Source organism: Polychytrium aggregatum, assembly GCF_025602895.1.
Source record: "Polychytrium aggregatum strain JEL109 chromosome Unknown BJ171scaffold_16, whole genome shotgun sequence".
Lineage (NCBI taxonomy): Eukaryota > Fungi > Chytridiomycota > Chytridiomycetes > Polychytriales > Polychytrium > Polychytrium aggregatum.
In genome coordinates this window covers 611,029-626,596 of record NW_026516218.1, presented here as the reverse complement: position 1 = coordinate 626,596, position 15,568 = coordinate 611,029, and the positions used below count along the sequence as shown (strand labels likewise).

The window sequence follows — 15,568 nt, the reverse complement described above, 5'->3', positions numbered from 1 at the left end:
CCTAATCGCGAATATGACGGTTGTTTGACACAGCCAGAGCAGATACACGTGGAACTGTGTCCATTTCTTCTGGCATCAGCGGCTCGATGCCTGTTGATCCAGGACCATCGCCTTGAATTACATCTGGTCGATTTCCATTGGCGACGATCGGCTGGCATCGACGGCGCGATGCGGGAGTGCGGTGCATGCTACTCAACTCTCTGGATAGATATCTCTGGCGATGGTGGTGCTTGCTCGACATACCAAGCGAACCTGAGTCTGTGGATTCAATTGGTCCTCCTCCCATGCTTCCACGAGGCATTCCACAATGTCGGTCCTCCTTGGGCACACTGTTTGGTCATGATGGGCGATGGGGGTGTGTGTAATTCAGGACCATGAAAAAAACAACTCTGGCTCAAAACAAGATGTGTCCCCCCGTTTCGTTCGGGGACACGCTGTAACAACAGAATATCTACATCAAAAAATCACGATGGACAACACCGATCTCGGACACAGCGCCCGAGACTCCATATCAAAGGTCGGATTGATGGCCGAGCCATTATTTAGGTCGGTTCACGGATCGACAGACCGCCCCAGCGAGCTCAGGGGGAACACGCTTGCGCGGTTCAGTAACGGCCCAGGTACGCCACGGCAAGCAGCAGGTTGGCACCGTGCGGGATCCACTGCTCGCCCCAACGCCAGTTCTGGGCCCAGTCTCCGCCATGGGGCTCGGGCTTGAAGGTAATGTCGTGCTCGTTGTCGAAGCCCGAGGTGATGCCGTTGCAGACACCGCCGGGGGCGTTGGCAAACGGACGCAGATACTCGGGGTTGCGTCGGCCGCGTCCCTGGAGCATGCACATGTCGAAGGGGTTGGCGCCGAGGATCCAGTCGATGTGGCGGGTGGCCGAGACTCGCAGCTCCTGGGCCAGCGAGCTGTCGGCGTCGGTGAGGTGCTTCAGGGCCTTGGAGAGGGCGGCCGAGAGCGAGCCCAGGCGGGCGTTCTCGCCCTGCCACCAGTAGCCCGACTCGTTGTTGTGGGGGAAGAAGAAGGCTATGCAGGAGCAGATCGGCACAGGCGCCACGAAGCCCGGTTAGTCATGTCGCCCACAACCACAACCACAGACCCGCAGGCAAGGCCATGTTGCCACCGAGACAAACCGGGTGGGTCCCGATGCCGCCAGGCAGACAGGAACTGTGGCGCAACCACGCGCGGCCATGGGACAGGAACACAGGGCCCTGTGATCCGCCACGCCAGCCCTGTATGGTGTGATGCGCCCCTTGCTGGCAGATCGGGGCTCGCGCGGCTGCGGCTGCGGCTCACGCGACCAGGCTGAGCATCCCGGTACGCCCAGGGCGGCAAGCTCGTCCCCGCTCCTCCCTGCTCGTCCGGACAGGCAGGCGCTCAGACTCACCAGTGTGGGCAGCAGCATCGACGGGCTTGACGTACTGGCGTGGGTAGTGGAAGGGGTTGTTGACCTCGGTGGTGATGGCCAGCTCAAACTCCACCGCCCGGCGGATGGTGGCACGGGCAGCGTCCTTGGCGGCCTCGTCGGTCTCGGCGTCGATGTAGCGGTCGAGGGCGGTCACGGGCAGACCAGCATCAGAGGCATGGAAGAAGGGACGGAAGCCTTCGCCGCCATCGAGCTGGTTGTTGGCGACCCAAAAGTTCTTGACGGTCTCGTTCGAGGCCTGGCGGCTTTGCAGCGACTGGGCGCGGCGACGGGCAGCTTCGAGATACTCCTCCTTGCGCGTGGCCAGGAACAGCTCCGAGGCAGCCAGCAGCGCGCAGTAGTCATCGATGATGTTTTCTTCGCCGTTGTCGAGGTACTCCTTGTTGTGGAGCTCGAGATGCTGGAAGCCAGTCTCGGCGGCAGCGAGGTACTTTTCGGGGGCGTAATCGCCACAGGCGGCAATGAACTCGGGCTTGAGGGTGCTGGTGCGAGCGAGGGCAGCGATGGTGAGACCACCGCCCTGGCGATAGCCAGCCTGCCAAGTATCAAACTTGAGGCCCTTTTGCGTGGCGTCTGTGACGATCGAGAAGGGCGAGAGCAGATATGGGCCAGACGGGTCAGATCGATCTTCTTGCAACACAACAACACAGCAACACAACAACAGAGCAACACAACACTTACACGAGCAGATCTCGCGCTGCTTAATGTCCTTGGACCACTTGTCAAAGACGGTCATGTAAAAGTAGCCCTCGGGGTCCTGCATGCGGACCAAAAAGTCGGCGCCGTAGATGGCCTCCTCGCGCAAGTGCGCAACCTGGGCGGTCAGACGGTCGTTGTCGGGCAGGGTGGCAAAGACGTCGGCGGCGTCGAGCAGGTTCCAGGCAACCAAGGGAGTCTGCTGGGGGTTCATGAAGTTGGCTTTTGGATATAACGACAAAGAGCGGTTATCAGCAAACGAATGTGGGGTTGCAGCCCGTGGCTGTCTGTCCTGAGCGAGACACTCACCATACGACAGGTGGCTGAGGTACTTGGAAACGTCGCCCGAGGCATCGTACCAGCCGCCGTGGACATCGACGGTTCCGGAGCGCTGGGTGCCGTCGGCAGCAGGTGCGAAGGGGACGGTGTGGTCGGCCTTGGCGAACTTGCCAGCGACACGCTGGGATCGGAAGTAGTGGATCAGGTCGGGGACGATGCTCTCGGCCAGGAGCTCGTCGCCAATGTCGAAGCGCTCGGAGAGCAGTTCAGGAGTCGAGTCGCCCGAGGGCACACGGATGCGGTAGCTCAGGCCAGGAGCGGCCTCAAAGCCGCTCAGATCACCAAGCCAGTGGTGGCCAACAGACCACTCGTCGGTGGTGCCGGCAGCGACCAGCGGGCCGGTGAAGACCTTGGCGCCGTCCGGGCCAAGGAGCTCAAAGGATGTCAGGCCAGCAGCAGCAGGAGCAGCGACGAGGAACTTTTTGGGGCTCTTGGTGTTGAACCCGACGTGGTTCAGGAGGACGGACGAGACCTGGGCGGGGCCGAGGGCGAGGATGTCGGGCAAGGGCTGGGACATGGTGGGGAGAGCAAAGATCGATTGGGAGAGGGAACTGCAGAGGAAGTTGGATGGGCGCAGAGGGAGCTGGGTGGGCGAGGGCAGATTTATATTCGTGCGAGCAGCCAGGAGCAGCGTCAGAATGATCGGGGCTGTGCACGCGAGGAACAGGGCGACAGCGGATTGGCTGGGCGGGCTGAAGGATCCCTCGCGGTGGCTCGGCCGATCGCGATCGCGGCCGTGGTGGCGAAATGGTCCAAGGTCGATGCGAGTGGATCATGTCGACAAGGACGGAGCGAATTGTTGTTTGGCATGGAGTTCGGGAACATGTCGCCGGGCTGGTGCTGGATGCGCTGCGTCGCCGGGCTGCAGGAGGGACGGCGATGGACTCCCTCGGCCAAGGCGATCGATCCGGTGATCCCGCCGTTCCGTATTGCGGGGTGGATCCCTGCGGTGGGTTTCCTGCTGTTGGTCTTGGTGGTGTTGTTCGGTGGTATTGTTCGGTGGTATTGTTCGGCGGTGGTATTCGCTGTTATTCGATGTTGTTCGGTGGTGGTGTTCGGCGTTATTCGGTGTTGCTGTTGCCTGGCGCTTTCTCTTTGCGCTTTCCACACGCCACAAGCACTCCAGCGATATCCAGGAGCATCGGGTCGCTGCCTGTCCTGGAACCCGCCTGGTTGTTCTCCGCCCTGTCCCCGATCCTGCTGCTCGTCCGGCTCCCGATGCGGGTGCAGCAATCGCACATCCAAGACGCACCCCGCACACAAGGCACAGAATCAGCGCAGCCGCCAGCAAGCCGCCAGCTCGGCTCGGCAATCCACTGCTGGACTGCACAGTAGACCATAGCACAACGCAGCACAATTCAACGCTCCGCAGTGGCACCCACCTCACGCGCTCCACGCACCCCCGCCCGCCGCGGCGGTCGCACGGCGCCCCCGCTCCGCGACTCGCCACTGTCGCACCCGCCCCTCCCTCGCCCCTCTCGCCCTCGTCTCGGCCGCTTCCGTCTCGCTTCGGCCTTTCGGCGCCGGCCTTTCATCATCCCAAACTGCCTTCCTTTCCTTCCGGCTCGGTCCTGCTCGGTCCTGCTCGCCTCTGCTCTGCTCTGCTCTGCTCTGCTCTGCTCGGTCCTGCTTGCAACGGAGCGCCGCATCTGTCCCTCTTCCATCCGCCATGTCGGCCCCGTCGGCTCCTCTGGCTCCCTCGGCCCCATCGGCTCCCTCAGAGAAGAGGCATCGGAACCAAAAGTACTGCAAGATATGCGCCAAGCCCATCGACGGCCAGTTCGTCCGTGCCTCCAGCGAAAACTACCATATCGACTGCTTCAAATGCGAGGTACCCTCTTCCTCCGTCTGCCTTCTCTGCCCAGCCGACCTCCCATTCGTCTCTGCTGGTGTACGGTCTGGATCGCCGCTGGTGGTGGCGCTGGGCTCCCGCTCCCGGCTCTCCCTCGGCTCCTCCCACCTGCATCTCTTGGTGTTGCTCGCCCTCAATCCGGCTCGGATCAGTGCTTGCATTCGGGCTCCGCTCATGCCTCGGCTGGCTGAACCGGCATGTCCCTGTCGCCGGATCGGGGTGCTGCACGTCTCGGTGCGGCCCGTCAATATCTACTCGTCCCAGTGGCATCGTCTTGTCATCGGGGCCTGGGAGCGTCCGGCCGGCTGCGTCGCTGGTTCTTGGATCGCTTTGGCCTTTGCGGCTTCCACCTCGCTTGTCCTTCTGTCGGCTCACCCCTCCCAATCCAACCCTCTCGTCGCCCCTGGCCGTCTGCTCTTGGACTGTCGATATAGAAGCTGACATTGTCTCTCCGCTGCTCCCTCACCCATTCCTCTTGCTCCCCAGGACTGCTCCCAGGTCGTGGCTGAAAAGTTCTTTGGCCTGAAGGGCTCGGACGGACGGATGCATGTATTCTGCGAACGAGACTACTTTCGGCGTCTGGACCTGCTCTGCGCAAAGTGTGGCGAGGCGATGCGTGGCCCCCATATCAGCGCCCTCAACAAAAAGTTCCACATGGAGCACTTTACATGCTCCGTGTGTCCAAAGATCTTCCGCCAGCGGGATTGCTACTACGAGCGGGACGGCCAGATCTATTGCCAGGAACACTACTCCAAGAGCTTTGCGGCGAGATGCGGCGGATGCCGGACCTTTGTTCTCAAGAACTTTGTCGAAATCACCAAGAACGAGATTACCGAGCACTGGCACCCGGACTGTTACATGATCTACAAGGTAAATGCTCCCTCCCTGCCTCCCTCCTCCAGCTCTGCGCTGCTGCAGGCCCTCTGCCATGCATCGGTCCCTGGCCGCCTTTGACCCGACAGGACCTGACCCGACTCGACCTGACTCGATCCAACTTGATCCGGCCTCCCTCTCCTCTCAGCTTTGGAATGTCAAGCTGGCGTCCATCACTGATTCGGAAGCTGACCCCGACAGCCAAGGTACATCCGTCCGTCCGTCCGTCCGTCCTCGCTTTCGTGCTCCCTGGCAGGAGGACGATCCGGGCCCCCCGCGGCCCGCTGCTCATCCAACAGGCCCAATCCACTAACGTTACACACCCTGTCCCGCAGTCGTCGACTCGGTGCAGCAGGAGGCCATCTTCGAAAAGGTTCGCAAGATTCTGACGGTGCTCTCGACCTTTGAGGACTCGGCAGCCGAGTGCATTACCGGGATCCTGCTGAACGTCACCAACGAAAACTACCGAAACGGTGTGATCCACGCCGGCAAGTTCATTTCCCACATCGACGCCCTCTTCGAGGGCCTGGATGAGATCGAAAACAAGCTGCAGGGCCACAGCGACTCGACGGGCCTGTCGCACGATGCCGAGCCCAAGCAGCTTGTCAAGCGCATTTCCTTTTTCCTCTCGCTCCTGAGCGTCGCGCCGTCGCAGCGTCGGCAGCAGGTTGCCCAGGAGATGGTCCGTCTCGTCACCAGTCTGGCACAGATGCTCAAGATCCTGATCCGCGCGGCCCTTGATGGCGCCCTCAGACTGGTAAGTCCAAGCATGCCATGGACCAACTGCGACATACCGACTGTGTAGGTTGCGTCGTCTAATCCCATTCGATTGTACCTGACCCAACCTCCCCTTCATGCATCTTCACCCGTCCCCCCAGGAGCGAAAGTACAACGAGCCCGTCACGGTCGATCGCTTTTTGGACCGCCTTATTGCCCTGGGCGACATCCAGGACGAAACCGAGGCCCAACGGCTGTACCAGCAGAGCCAGCAGCCTCGAATGGTCGATACCTGCACGCTGTGCTCCAGCACCGTCGAAGAGGCTTGTCCGCAGCGGAAAGGCACGATGCGATGGCATCCGATCTGCTTCCACTGCAGCGTCTGTCGGGTGTCGCTAACGGAGCAGCTTCGGGATGCAGCCTGTCAGCCCGAGACCGGTGCCCTGTTTTGCCTCACCCACGCTCCCAAGAACGTCGTGCGGGACATTACTTCCATCACCCAGCTCCAGCAGTTCAACTTTTCGCTGCGCTGTGCGCTTCAGCGACTGTGCGAGAGCCAAAGCATATCCTGTGAGTCCTGCCTGCCTGCCTGCTTTGTCGTGGCAAAGCTGCAGTGCGCGTGTGCATGATCCGTGTCGGTGTGCGGTGTGTTGCAGCGGTGCAAAACTGTTCTATCCTCGTCGATGCTGGTGCTGGTGTGCCGATCGCATTGTGCTTCGCTCCTTTTACTCATCCGCTGTCTCCCTATTCCATGGTGCACACGGGCTCCAACCCTTCGATATCGGCGACTGAACCCATAACCGCAACTTTCGTGGCCATATTTTACACCGTCTACCCACCCCGCACACCCACTCACCACACTGTCACAACCCACGCTTTCTCTTGCGATCAACCGATACCCCGCATCGATGCAGTCTACAAATCGCCATCGCTTGGTGAGCTATCTCACGATGAGCCACCAAAGATCCAGATCGTGCCGTCGGCGCCGCCCGTCGAGTATGAAGACGAGGAGTACATTCCCAACGACATGATGGGTGTGTCTACCCCCAAGGCCAAGGCTCTTACCAACGGCGAGGTCGATGATAGTGCTGCAATCTCGTCGTCCCAAGTCGGCGGGCTCCAGGTGGCCGCCGAGAACGGCACCCATCACTACCCCGATGTTCGGCCCGCAATCGGCCGCACGCTGTCGCAGTACCGACGATCTCACAACATCAACAACGGCAACATTTACATTTCGGAGCTGTCCGGTCTCGAGGCCCTGCAGCTCGAGACTCACGCGCTTGAGAGGCTGAAGGAGTTCCTGCCCGACGAGGTTGCTGCCTACCGCCAGTTTTTGGATTCCAAGAAGGGGGGTGGCGTCTGGTCCCGGATGACCTCGGCGCTCAAGCCCAAGCAAAAGCAGAAGGAAGTCAAGGGTAGGTCTGGGAGACTCACCTGGCTGCTCTGGGCTGAAAGCCACATTTGCTTGCATGTATTTCGCTATCACCAGGAGGATTCCACGATCTTGGACTCCCTGCTGTGCTGGACTCGTCCGTCACACTGCTCAGTCGTACTGACTCAGTTCCATCCCTGCCTCCTCCTTCTCTCCCCCCAGTCGACGGCACGTTCGGAGTCGCCCTCGACATTCTGGTCGAACGCAACGGTGTCGACACTGACCTTGGTGATCGCACCTCTATTCGCATTCCTATCATCATGGATGCTTGCATCAGGACCCTGCTGAACATGGGTATGGCCGAGCCTATGCACACTCGTGAAGCAGCCACATGTTGTCCACGATTCATTGCCGTCCGCTTTACTCATCGTCCTCCTCCCAACCTCCCTTTCCGCCATCTTCCTCTTGCCCCCCCCCCACCTTCGGCAAAACATACACGCATGTCTTGTTCAGATCTGCATGTCGAGGGCATCTTCAGAAAGAACGGCAACATCCGCCGGCTGACAACCCTCCACGAGAACCTCGATCGCGATCCGCGCAACATTGATCTCAGCCAGGACCATCAGATCCAGATCGCGGCGCTGATGAAGAAGTTCCTGCGCGAGTTGCCCGAGCCGTTATTGACCTACAAGCTCCACAACCTGTTTGTCGCGACACAGAGTAGGTCTTGTCGGCACAGCCATAGCGGGCACAGGGCAGAGCGGCGGCGCCCGCGCTCTGTGCTTGTGTCCATGTTTCCACTTGCCTGTGTGCTCATCTGCCCAGCCGCCCGATCGTCGTGCCGTCCTGCTCATGCCTCTGCCTCCATCTGCTCATCTGTCCATGTGCTCATCTGTCCATCTGTCTCTCCTCAGAGCTGCCGTCCGAGACCAACCGCTACAAGACGCTGCATTACGTGTGCTGTCTCCTTCCCAAGCCCAACCTGGACCTCCTTTCGGTTCTCGTGTGGTTCCTGGGCCACGTGGCCTCTCACTCCGAGGTGGCCGAGCCTCAGAATCCGGACGCCATTGCCCTCCAAGACATGAGCGTCTATGTCGAAAAGACTGGCGGCAACCGCATGAACATCAATAACCTGGCGACAATCATTGCCCCGAATCTGCTCAAGTCATCCAGCGGCAACCCCCTGGACGACGACCCGATATCGTCGGTGCAGTGCCTAAAGATGATGATCAAGCATCAGAAGCATCTCTGGGTGGTGAGTCGAGCGTTCGGCTGCTCGGTTGTTTTTTGGTTTATAGTTCGGCTGGAGTAGCCTGAGTGGTGTGCACAAAAGGGCGTGTCAAGCTGTTTAGATCGCTGACCCAGCCGGATCGGACCGGACAGGTTCCGAGCGATCTCAAGGCCATTATCGATCCCGAGGGAGCCAGCACGCTGAGCGACAAGCAGGTAAGGCCAGCCGATCGGCTTTTGGCGATGTGCAGTGCATGTGTTGAGCTCCCGGAGCACTCGCGCTCAGGAATGGTAGCTGGTCCAGTTGCTCACCCTTCCTTCTGTATCGTGAAATAGAGCGGAACCAGCATCTACCGACATACGAACCGAGGCTACGGCAAGGTCGAACCCTAAGCCTCTCCCGATCGATCCAGACAGTCTATGCATCCGACCAACATCTCCAACGCCGGACTTGGCGCATGGGCAAAGCGATGCAGCGAACTCGCAGGCTGTTCCCTCGGACTGTGCCCCTGCCCTGCTCCCCGTCTCTCGCGCCGTTCTTCGTCGCCGTTATGAATCCTGTCTCCTTTTGCTACAACTCCTCCCACTTGACTTCCAGCCCCGCTTTGCTTTTTCTCCCGCCATCTACATTCTCCTCGCTCGCTCTCTCGCTCGCTCTTCCTCTCGCCTCTCCTCACAGCCACCATCACCCTCACAAATCCATGGTGCCAACGATCTCTGCTTTTCCCTGAATGCTCGTTCAAATATGGCTCCCTACAGTCTATCCAGAGGGAAACGGGTCACTCACTCTCTGGCATCGGCGACTCAAGTCTGCTGATCCGTAGGCTCCAGTGAGCAAGCCATGCGATTGTTTCCCGTCCTGGTTGGCAACCTCTTTGTTTTCGTTGGTTTTGGAAGCATAGTCTTGAATACACTTGGTCGATCCCCTGTGGCGGCAATCGACTGGTATTCATGTATCGATGCGGGAGTGCGTGCATTCACTCGATGTGAGTGTGGTGCATTCACTCGACCCTCTGGGCTGCTCCATGACTTCCCGGCACTGTGAACACACCTGGGTGGTGCCTTTCGCTTGCGGGAAGCCATCTGTGCGAGAGAGCGTCCTTGATTCAGATCCAGAAACACATCACTGAGTGGTCATGGCCAGCGCGATGTGTTGGGAGACAACAATCAATCAATGCCCAACTCCGGGGTGTCCCGTTTCTTGATTGTCTGGAGTCACGACTACCGCCCGTCTACCGCTTGCCCTCGTTATCCCTCTCCCCCTCGCTTGCGCCTCACCTTCGTTCTGGATGTTTGCCCGTTTGGCTGTCTATAGCACTGCCGTTGCTCATACTGCGTGTTGAGATAGTAATGTGATGCACTATTTCTATCGGACAGAGCACGCCATCATGGGGAGAGGGACATATCCGTATCATATCCATACCATACTCATACCATACTCATATCATACTCATATCATACTCATATCATACTCATATCATATCATACACTCGACCAACAGCAGCGACAACCAGGCAATCGCCAATGGCAACATGAACCAGTGCTGCTTTGGCAGATGTACTGGAGTGTTTCTCCGCCCCGCTCTCCTCGAAACTTTCAACCCGCCGAGCCATCAGGGGAGCCCCGTTGTTCGCACTCGTTCCACAAACCGCAATCTCAAAGCAGATCCAAAGTCTCTGCCAAGACGTGACTCGATCTGCTCTCGATCTTGAGGGTCGCGAGAGGGTCGCCACGGGTCTCGCCGAGATTCAGGATGGTGATGGGCTTGTGGTCCTTGGCGGCTCGTTGGACCAGCCGGAAGGAGCTGTAGACCTGGAGCGAGGTGCCGATGGCCAGCAGAGCGTTGCCGTCATCGACCATCGAGAAGGATCGGTCGCGGTCATGTGCGGAGATGTTTTCGCCAAAGAAGATGACGCTGCCATCGTGGTGGTGTGCGAAAACCCAAGGATTAAGCGAGCGTTCACAAGACGGCTTCCAGGGACATGAATCGGGAGCCCGAATCTAACAAGCCGAGGACAGTTCTGATGCTGGCTTGCTTGCGACACCAACCTGGGCTTGTAAACCGATCCACACTTGACACACGACGGGTACACGAATTGGCTGTAGTCCCATTGATACTGGCGAGCAGCATTAGCATTAGCATTAGCATCGGCATCGACATCGGCATCGGCATTGAAAGAGAGCGATCCGGTATCAGAGATCAGTGTAAGAAACAGCCGTCCTCTTTACTTCCATGGTGGTGCCATCCACTCCAAGAAGGCAGGGAGACAGCGCAAGCGCCAATGTCCTCTGGGATCTACCTCGGTGTCTCCGTCGGGATTCATGGGTGTCGACGAAGCAACATCACCCTGGAGCTTCTCGGGATTGTGGGCAGCCCACATGCTCACGATCGGGTTCAGTCTTGCCAGTTCTTGCTGGAACTCCTCTCTTGGAACGGTGTGCTTGCACGAGGTGCAATGCACCTGATGCTGTCGGGGTGATATTGGCAGATGAGAGTCAGAAACAGGCTCAGAGACGGCGGGAGCGAGAGTGGATCTGGGGGCTCGACAATATCTCAATGCGGGCAGCTGATCCGTCCGGCCTGCTGGTTCATCCGCTTGTATCCTGGGCCCCGGACTCGGAGCAGCCCGCTGCCATTGGTGTGGCCTACCAGTGTCCCATGGAGCTCGAGTGTTTTGAAGTTTCGATGCAAGCCATCGACATTCTGGAGCCATCGGAGCGCTAGTGTAAGGGAACGGAACCTTGACCGCTCATCGCCGTGCCGGCCCTCCACTCTGTCATGAGCATCACTTTGACCAGATGCTATCGACTTCGAGAAGTGCTTGCAGCCCACTTTGCTCCCGCACCAGAGTGCCCCTCAAACATGCCTGCGTAATCAGCCCCGAGTCCATGAGCCCGCGCTTCTCGATCTCGGCAATGGCCAGGTGCGTCTCGTTGGGGGAAACCCTTGCGATCTTGGGCCAGCCCAGATACGATCGGGCCCAGTAACGTTGACGGGAATAGTGTCTGCCCATGAACTTGAGGTGGGAGGGGAGCAGAGGGTGTTCGCCGGTTCAAAGCCATACCATGCCGTGCCATGCCATATTATGCCGGAGTGATTGCGCGTTTGGGAGATGAAATAAAGCCAGCGAGAATTAAAGGTCGTGAGATGACAGCCGACTGAGATCCGGGGTGGTGCAAAATGGCATCTCGGAGTTGCGAGTGGCCTTGGGCGATTTGTCGGATCCTGTGTCTTGGAGAACGAAACTTTGGGCCAAGCTCCTCGTGCGCTCGAGACCATCCCGGTCGATTCGCTCGAGACGAAGCCACGATCTCACTCGACCATCGACAAGAGAGACCATCACCAGCGGTTGTTGCCACTCACTTCCTGATACTGAATCGGCTTGTAGTCTGCAGGTGAGCCAGGATCGCACGCCAAGATTAGCCTCGGGCACCGCGATTCAGCCGAGCCCGCATTCTACCGACAGGTGAGATCAGTGGGGTGAGTGGATGAGAGAGAGTGAGTGAGAGAAGGGAGGCTTGAGCGATGCCGCATACCTTTGTTCCGGACATAGACGCCGTTCGGTCCTCGGTAGTCAGGGATGTCGCTGTCGGTGCTGACCCCGGCACCTGATGCAGATGGTGAGGGCTTGGTGAGCACGATGGCGAGTTCCGCAGCCAGCATGCCACAGAAGCGGCGCTAAGAGAAGAGACATCTCAACAGGCATCTCAGCAAGCATCTCAACAGGCATGACAAGAGGAGCATCGCTGCCTTACCCGTTAGAACGGTGCACTTGCCCTCGGCACGCAAGATGAAATCAGCGAGCTTCCGGGCGTGCGCTCGGGTCGATGGGAGCGCCGCAGAGTACGACATGACGGCGACGACGGCGGCTGGTGATGGCGAGATCTTGCTCAAGTGGGGACCGGCGAGCAATCGACGGGATGCAAAGAGGGCTGGCCGCAACGCGAGATGGCGGCAGGGGGATTCTGCGCGATGAGACCGAGACTGCGATTGGCCGTCCAGCAATCCGCCGACCATGTGAACCGGATTGCCGATGGAGACGACGAGTGACACTGTGCGGAAAAATAGTAGTGTATTGGGGACGACATGGCCGTCGGAGGTTGCCGAAGCCCGAGGCTGGCAAGGAGAGTCGTTGGCACGCCGAGGTCCGACGAAGGGATGCAGCTACAGACCAGCTGCGAGTCCTGGCACAAGGAGGGAGAGGGTGCAAGCCGGCGGAGCAAGGGTCGATAATGTTCGCCGAGAGAGCCAGGCCCATCCCGTTCTATGCGATGAGCACCAGCTTCAAACCCTTCGGCGAGACAGGCAGATGAAAAGAAAATGGTGTGGGATATCACAGTAAGGCGCAGACAGAGAATGCAGTGGATTCAGCGGCCACGGGGAGCTGCAGTCAAGACGTGCTTGGACCGCTGGCCACGACCGCGACCAACAGCGGCAGTGCTGGTCGGCGCGAGTTCGAGAGGCAATGTGGCCGCCATGGCACGGGTGCCAGGATCCAGCAAGCGGGCTCGAGGGAGCAGTATCGAGTCTACGATGACAGGGTGGGGTTGAGAACAGTCACACCGGCCTTTTGTCGCAGCTGGAGGGCCGAAAAAGTGATCGACGCAAGCAGAACTGTTAGTGACTGGGATCGGGGTGTGCCATCGAGCGAGCGAGCTCGGGTAGCACGAATGATGTCGGTGAGGCAAGGGGACAAGAACAAGCAAATGTGTGGCGACCGACTTACCGCATAGAGCTTCTTCTTCTGCTTGGCAATGTTGACGAGGTTGACGACGGTCTTCTCGTCCCTGTTGCTACACGCTTCGACAATCTTGTCTTGAAGCTCACGCATGTCCGAGCACTTGGCCTTTGCCTGGGGAAAAGGTTCACGGATGAGCAGATGAGCAGATGAGCAGACGAGCAGATGAGCAGATGAGCAGATGAGCAGATGAGCAGATGAGCAGATGGGTCGGCGTCAAATGGGCAACACACACACAGCGCCGTGTCCATGGGGCCGAGAGTCACCCAGCAGAAGCCATGCCGATGGATACCTTGAAAATATCACACAGATCGTCCATGACCTGTTGGTCGTTGATCAGGGTCTTGGCCTCCTTCAGCTTGCCCAGCGCCTCGATGCATTCGCGCTGCTGGTTCGGGGACAGGCTGGTGTACAGCGCCGGGGTGTCGATGACTTGCTTGAGGGCAAAGTAGTCGTCGGTTGTGAGTTTGGGCTGAGGAGCAGGCAGGACATGGCCGTCGGTGGTGGGGGCAGGGGAAGGCAGAGTGATGGTCTCCAGGAACCGCGTAGTCGGAGTGGGCGGGGCAGCAGCCAGGGGGGCGGTGGTCACCGGGGTCTCGGTGATCAGCGACAGAATGTCGTGGTCGTAGTCGTCCTCGAAGAGCGGAAGGCTGGTGTCGATGCCGGCAACGGTGTCGACAGTGGGATTGAAGGTGTTGGTGGGCTCGCGGATGACCTGGAAGGCGGGTGCGTTGGTGTTGAGCAACAGCTGGGTCGAGAGCATGCTGAGTGCCTGCTGGCGCTGGCTAAGGAGCTGCTGCTGTTCCTGCAGCTGGTGGAGGTTCTTCATGATATCGTGGGCCATGAGGTTGAAGTCGGTAGAGGGCTGGGTCTGGGGAAGCACCGGGGCAGGCGCGGCGAAGGCCCCGACGGCCCCGACAGCCGGGATCTGGGGACGGAAGAGAGGGTTTGGGATGGCCGAGGGCAGCGAAAAGATCGACTGGTTGGTGGGCGCGGGCATAGCAAAGAGGCTGGGATCCAGGCCGACAATGGGCGAGATGTCGCCGTTGGGAAGCAGAGACGAGTCGATGTCGGAGAGGCTGAAGATGTCGTCGCCGGGTGCAGGGGTGCCCCAGTTCTGCGGGGTCGACAGCGACGAGGGTGTCGCCGGGTTCGAGACCGGAGCGGTGAGCGGGGAGGGCGTGGCCTGGGGCAGCTGCGGCGGCGGCGAGTCGGTCTTGAAGGGTGAGCTCAGCGGCATGGTTGTGGTGGGCGGGGCATACTTGAAGGTGAAGGTCATCTCGCGCAGGGTCGAGTTCTCGCGCTCGAGCTCCTCGACCTTCTGCTTGAGGATCTTGTTTTCAGACTCGAGGGTGACGTTGCTGGTGGGCTCGGTGGTGGTCTGCATGTTCTCGAGCTGGTGGACTCGAGCCTCGAGCTCCTTGACATACCGTTCCTTGCGCTCTCGGAAGGCGCGCTGGGCAGCCCGGTTCTGGGCCGTGCGCTTGTTGGGGGGCTCGGTCGAGGACGGCTTGCGACCAGGCTTTTTCTTGGTTGGGGCCGGTGCCAAGAACGGGTCCTCAGCCTCGGGGGTCGAGGCAGGAGAGGTGTTCTGAGCCTTGGGCTGACTCTCGACGTTGTCCGAGTCGGCGAGCCGCTTCTTGGAGATCGATGTGAGGTTCTCGATCGTCAGGAGATCAGGATAGAAGATTTGCTGCTGGGCGTTGAGGAAGCTAGAGTCGGAGAACGAGTCCATGGCGGCGGTGTGATTGGGATGGGGCGGGTGAGCGCTGGAGCTGGGAGGATGTGCTTATTATTATTACTCGAGCAAGAGGCGAGTGCAGGGGGCCGATGTGAACTGGACTGGTATTGTTGTTGAAGAGATGGAGAGCACAATGTCGATTGCGGAAAGACAAGTGATGCTGATGTGTCAGGCGAACGAACGAGCGGGAACGGAGCGAGTCGATTGGCAGTCGGGGTGGGATCAGCGAGTTGGGGATGCGGGTGATTCGGACGGCGATTCGGAGGGCGACGCGGAGGATGCGGATTGCGATGGTCGATGGAGTCGATGGGATGATCGATGGGATGATCGATGGGGATGGTCGATGGGGATGGGAGTGCGATGGAGGGAAGAGAGGGGGTTGCGGCGAATTGGAGGGCGAAAGAGCGGGCGGCGATGGGCTTTGAGGCCGCAGATTAGGCAATTCTAAAGCGCGCAAACAAGCGGATTAATAATAGCCACAGCGTGTGTGTGGCTCTGAACAGCGCGTGTGTGTGTGTGTGCCAAGAGAGCGAGAAGAGGCGAGGCGGGTTGGGCTGCAGCGAGAGTGCAGCGAGAGTG

At 59.5% G+C, this 15,568-nt stretch overlaps 4 protein-coding genes across 4 annotated transcripts; 1 reads left to right on the top strand and 3 right to left on the bottom strand.

Annotated features, from left to right (window-relative positions):
• Nucleotides 1-332: 332 nt before the first annotated feature.
• BJ171DRAFT_598718 (glucosamine-link cellobiase) lies at nucleotides 333-3,023 on the bottom strand. Its single transcript, XM_053114865.1, has 4 exons — nucleotides 2,436-3,023; nucleotides 2,112-2,348; nucleotides 1,392-2,003; nucleotides 333-1,030 (listed from the first exon to the last, which is right to left on the bottom strand). Exons 1-4 carry the CDS (start codon nucleotides 2,980-2,982, stop codon nucleotides 606-608), a joined length of 1,821 nt encoding a protein of 606 aa, XP_052967219.1. The 5' UTR covers nucleotides 2,983-3,023; the 3' UTR covers nucleotides 333-605.
• A 1,111-nt stretch (nucleotides 3,024-4,134) lies between these two features.
• BJ171DRAFT_581345 (uncharacterized protein) lies at nucleotides 4,135-8,902 on the top strand (the record flags this gene model as incomplete). Its single annotated transcript, XM_053114096.1, has 11 exons — nucleotides 4,135-4,296; nucleotides 4,804-5,187; nucleotides 5,339-5,396; nucleotides 5,526-5,947; nucleotides 6,069-6,477; nucleotides 6,822-7,322; nucleotides 7,502-7,633; nucleotides 7,793-7,999; nucleotides 8,194-8,534; nucleotides 8,663-8,725; nucleotides 8,846-8,902. 11 exons carry the CDS (start codon nucleotides 4,135-4,137, stop codon nucleotides 8,900-8,902), a joined length of 2,736 nt encoding a protein of 911 aa, XP_052967218.1.
• Nucleotides 8,903-10,047: 1,145 nt separating this feature from the next.
• On the bottom strand, nucleotides 10,048-12,459 carry BJ171DRAFT_83723 (DHS-like NAD/FAD-binding domain-containing protein). Its single transcript, XM_053115922.1, has 8 exons — nucleotides 12,266-12,459; nucleotides 12,047-12,118; nucleotides 11,874-11,899; nucleotides 11,377-11,526; nucleotides 11,160-11,213; nucleotides 10,810-10,977; nucleotides 10,559-10,626; nucleotides 10,048-10,424 (listed from the first exon to the last, which is right to left on the bottom strand). Exons 1-8 carry the CDS (start codon nucleotides 12,360-12,362, stop codon nucleotides 10,166-10,168), a joined length of 894 nt encoding a protein of 297 aa, XP_052967217.1. The 5' UTR covers nucleotides 12,363-12,459; the 3' UTR covers nucleotides 10,048-10,165.
• A 106-nt stretch (nucleotides 12,460-12,565) lies between these two features.
• Nucleotides 12,566-15,406, bottom strand: BJ171DRAFT_598715 (uncharacterized protein). The gene is made up of 3 exons (XM_053114864.1): nucleotides 13,541-15,406; nucleotides 13,237-13,362; nucleotides 12,566-13,089 (listed from the first exon to the last, which is right to left on the bottom strand). Exons 1-3 carry the CDS (start codon nucleotides 14,981-14,983, stop codon nucleotides 13,039-13,041), a joined length of 1,620 nt encoding a protein of 539 aa, XP_052967216.1. The 5' UTR covers nucleotides 14,984-15,406; the 3' UTR covers nucleotides 12,566-13,038.
• Nucleotides 15,407-15,568: the final 162 nt, after the last annotated feature.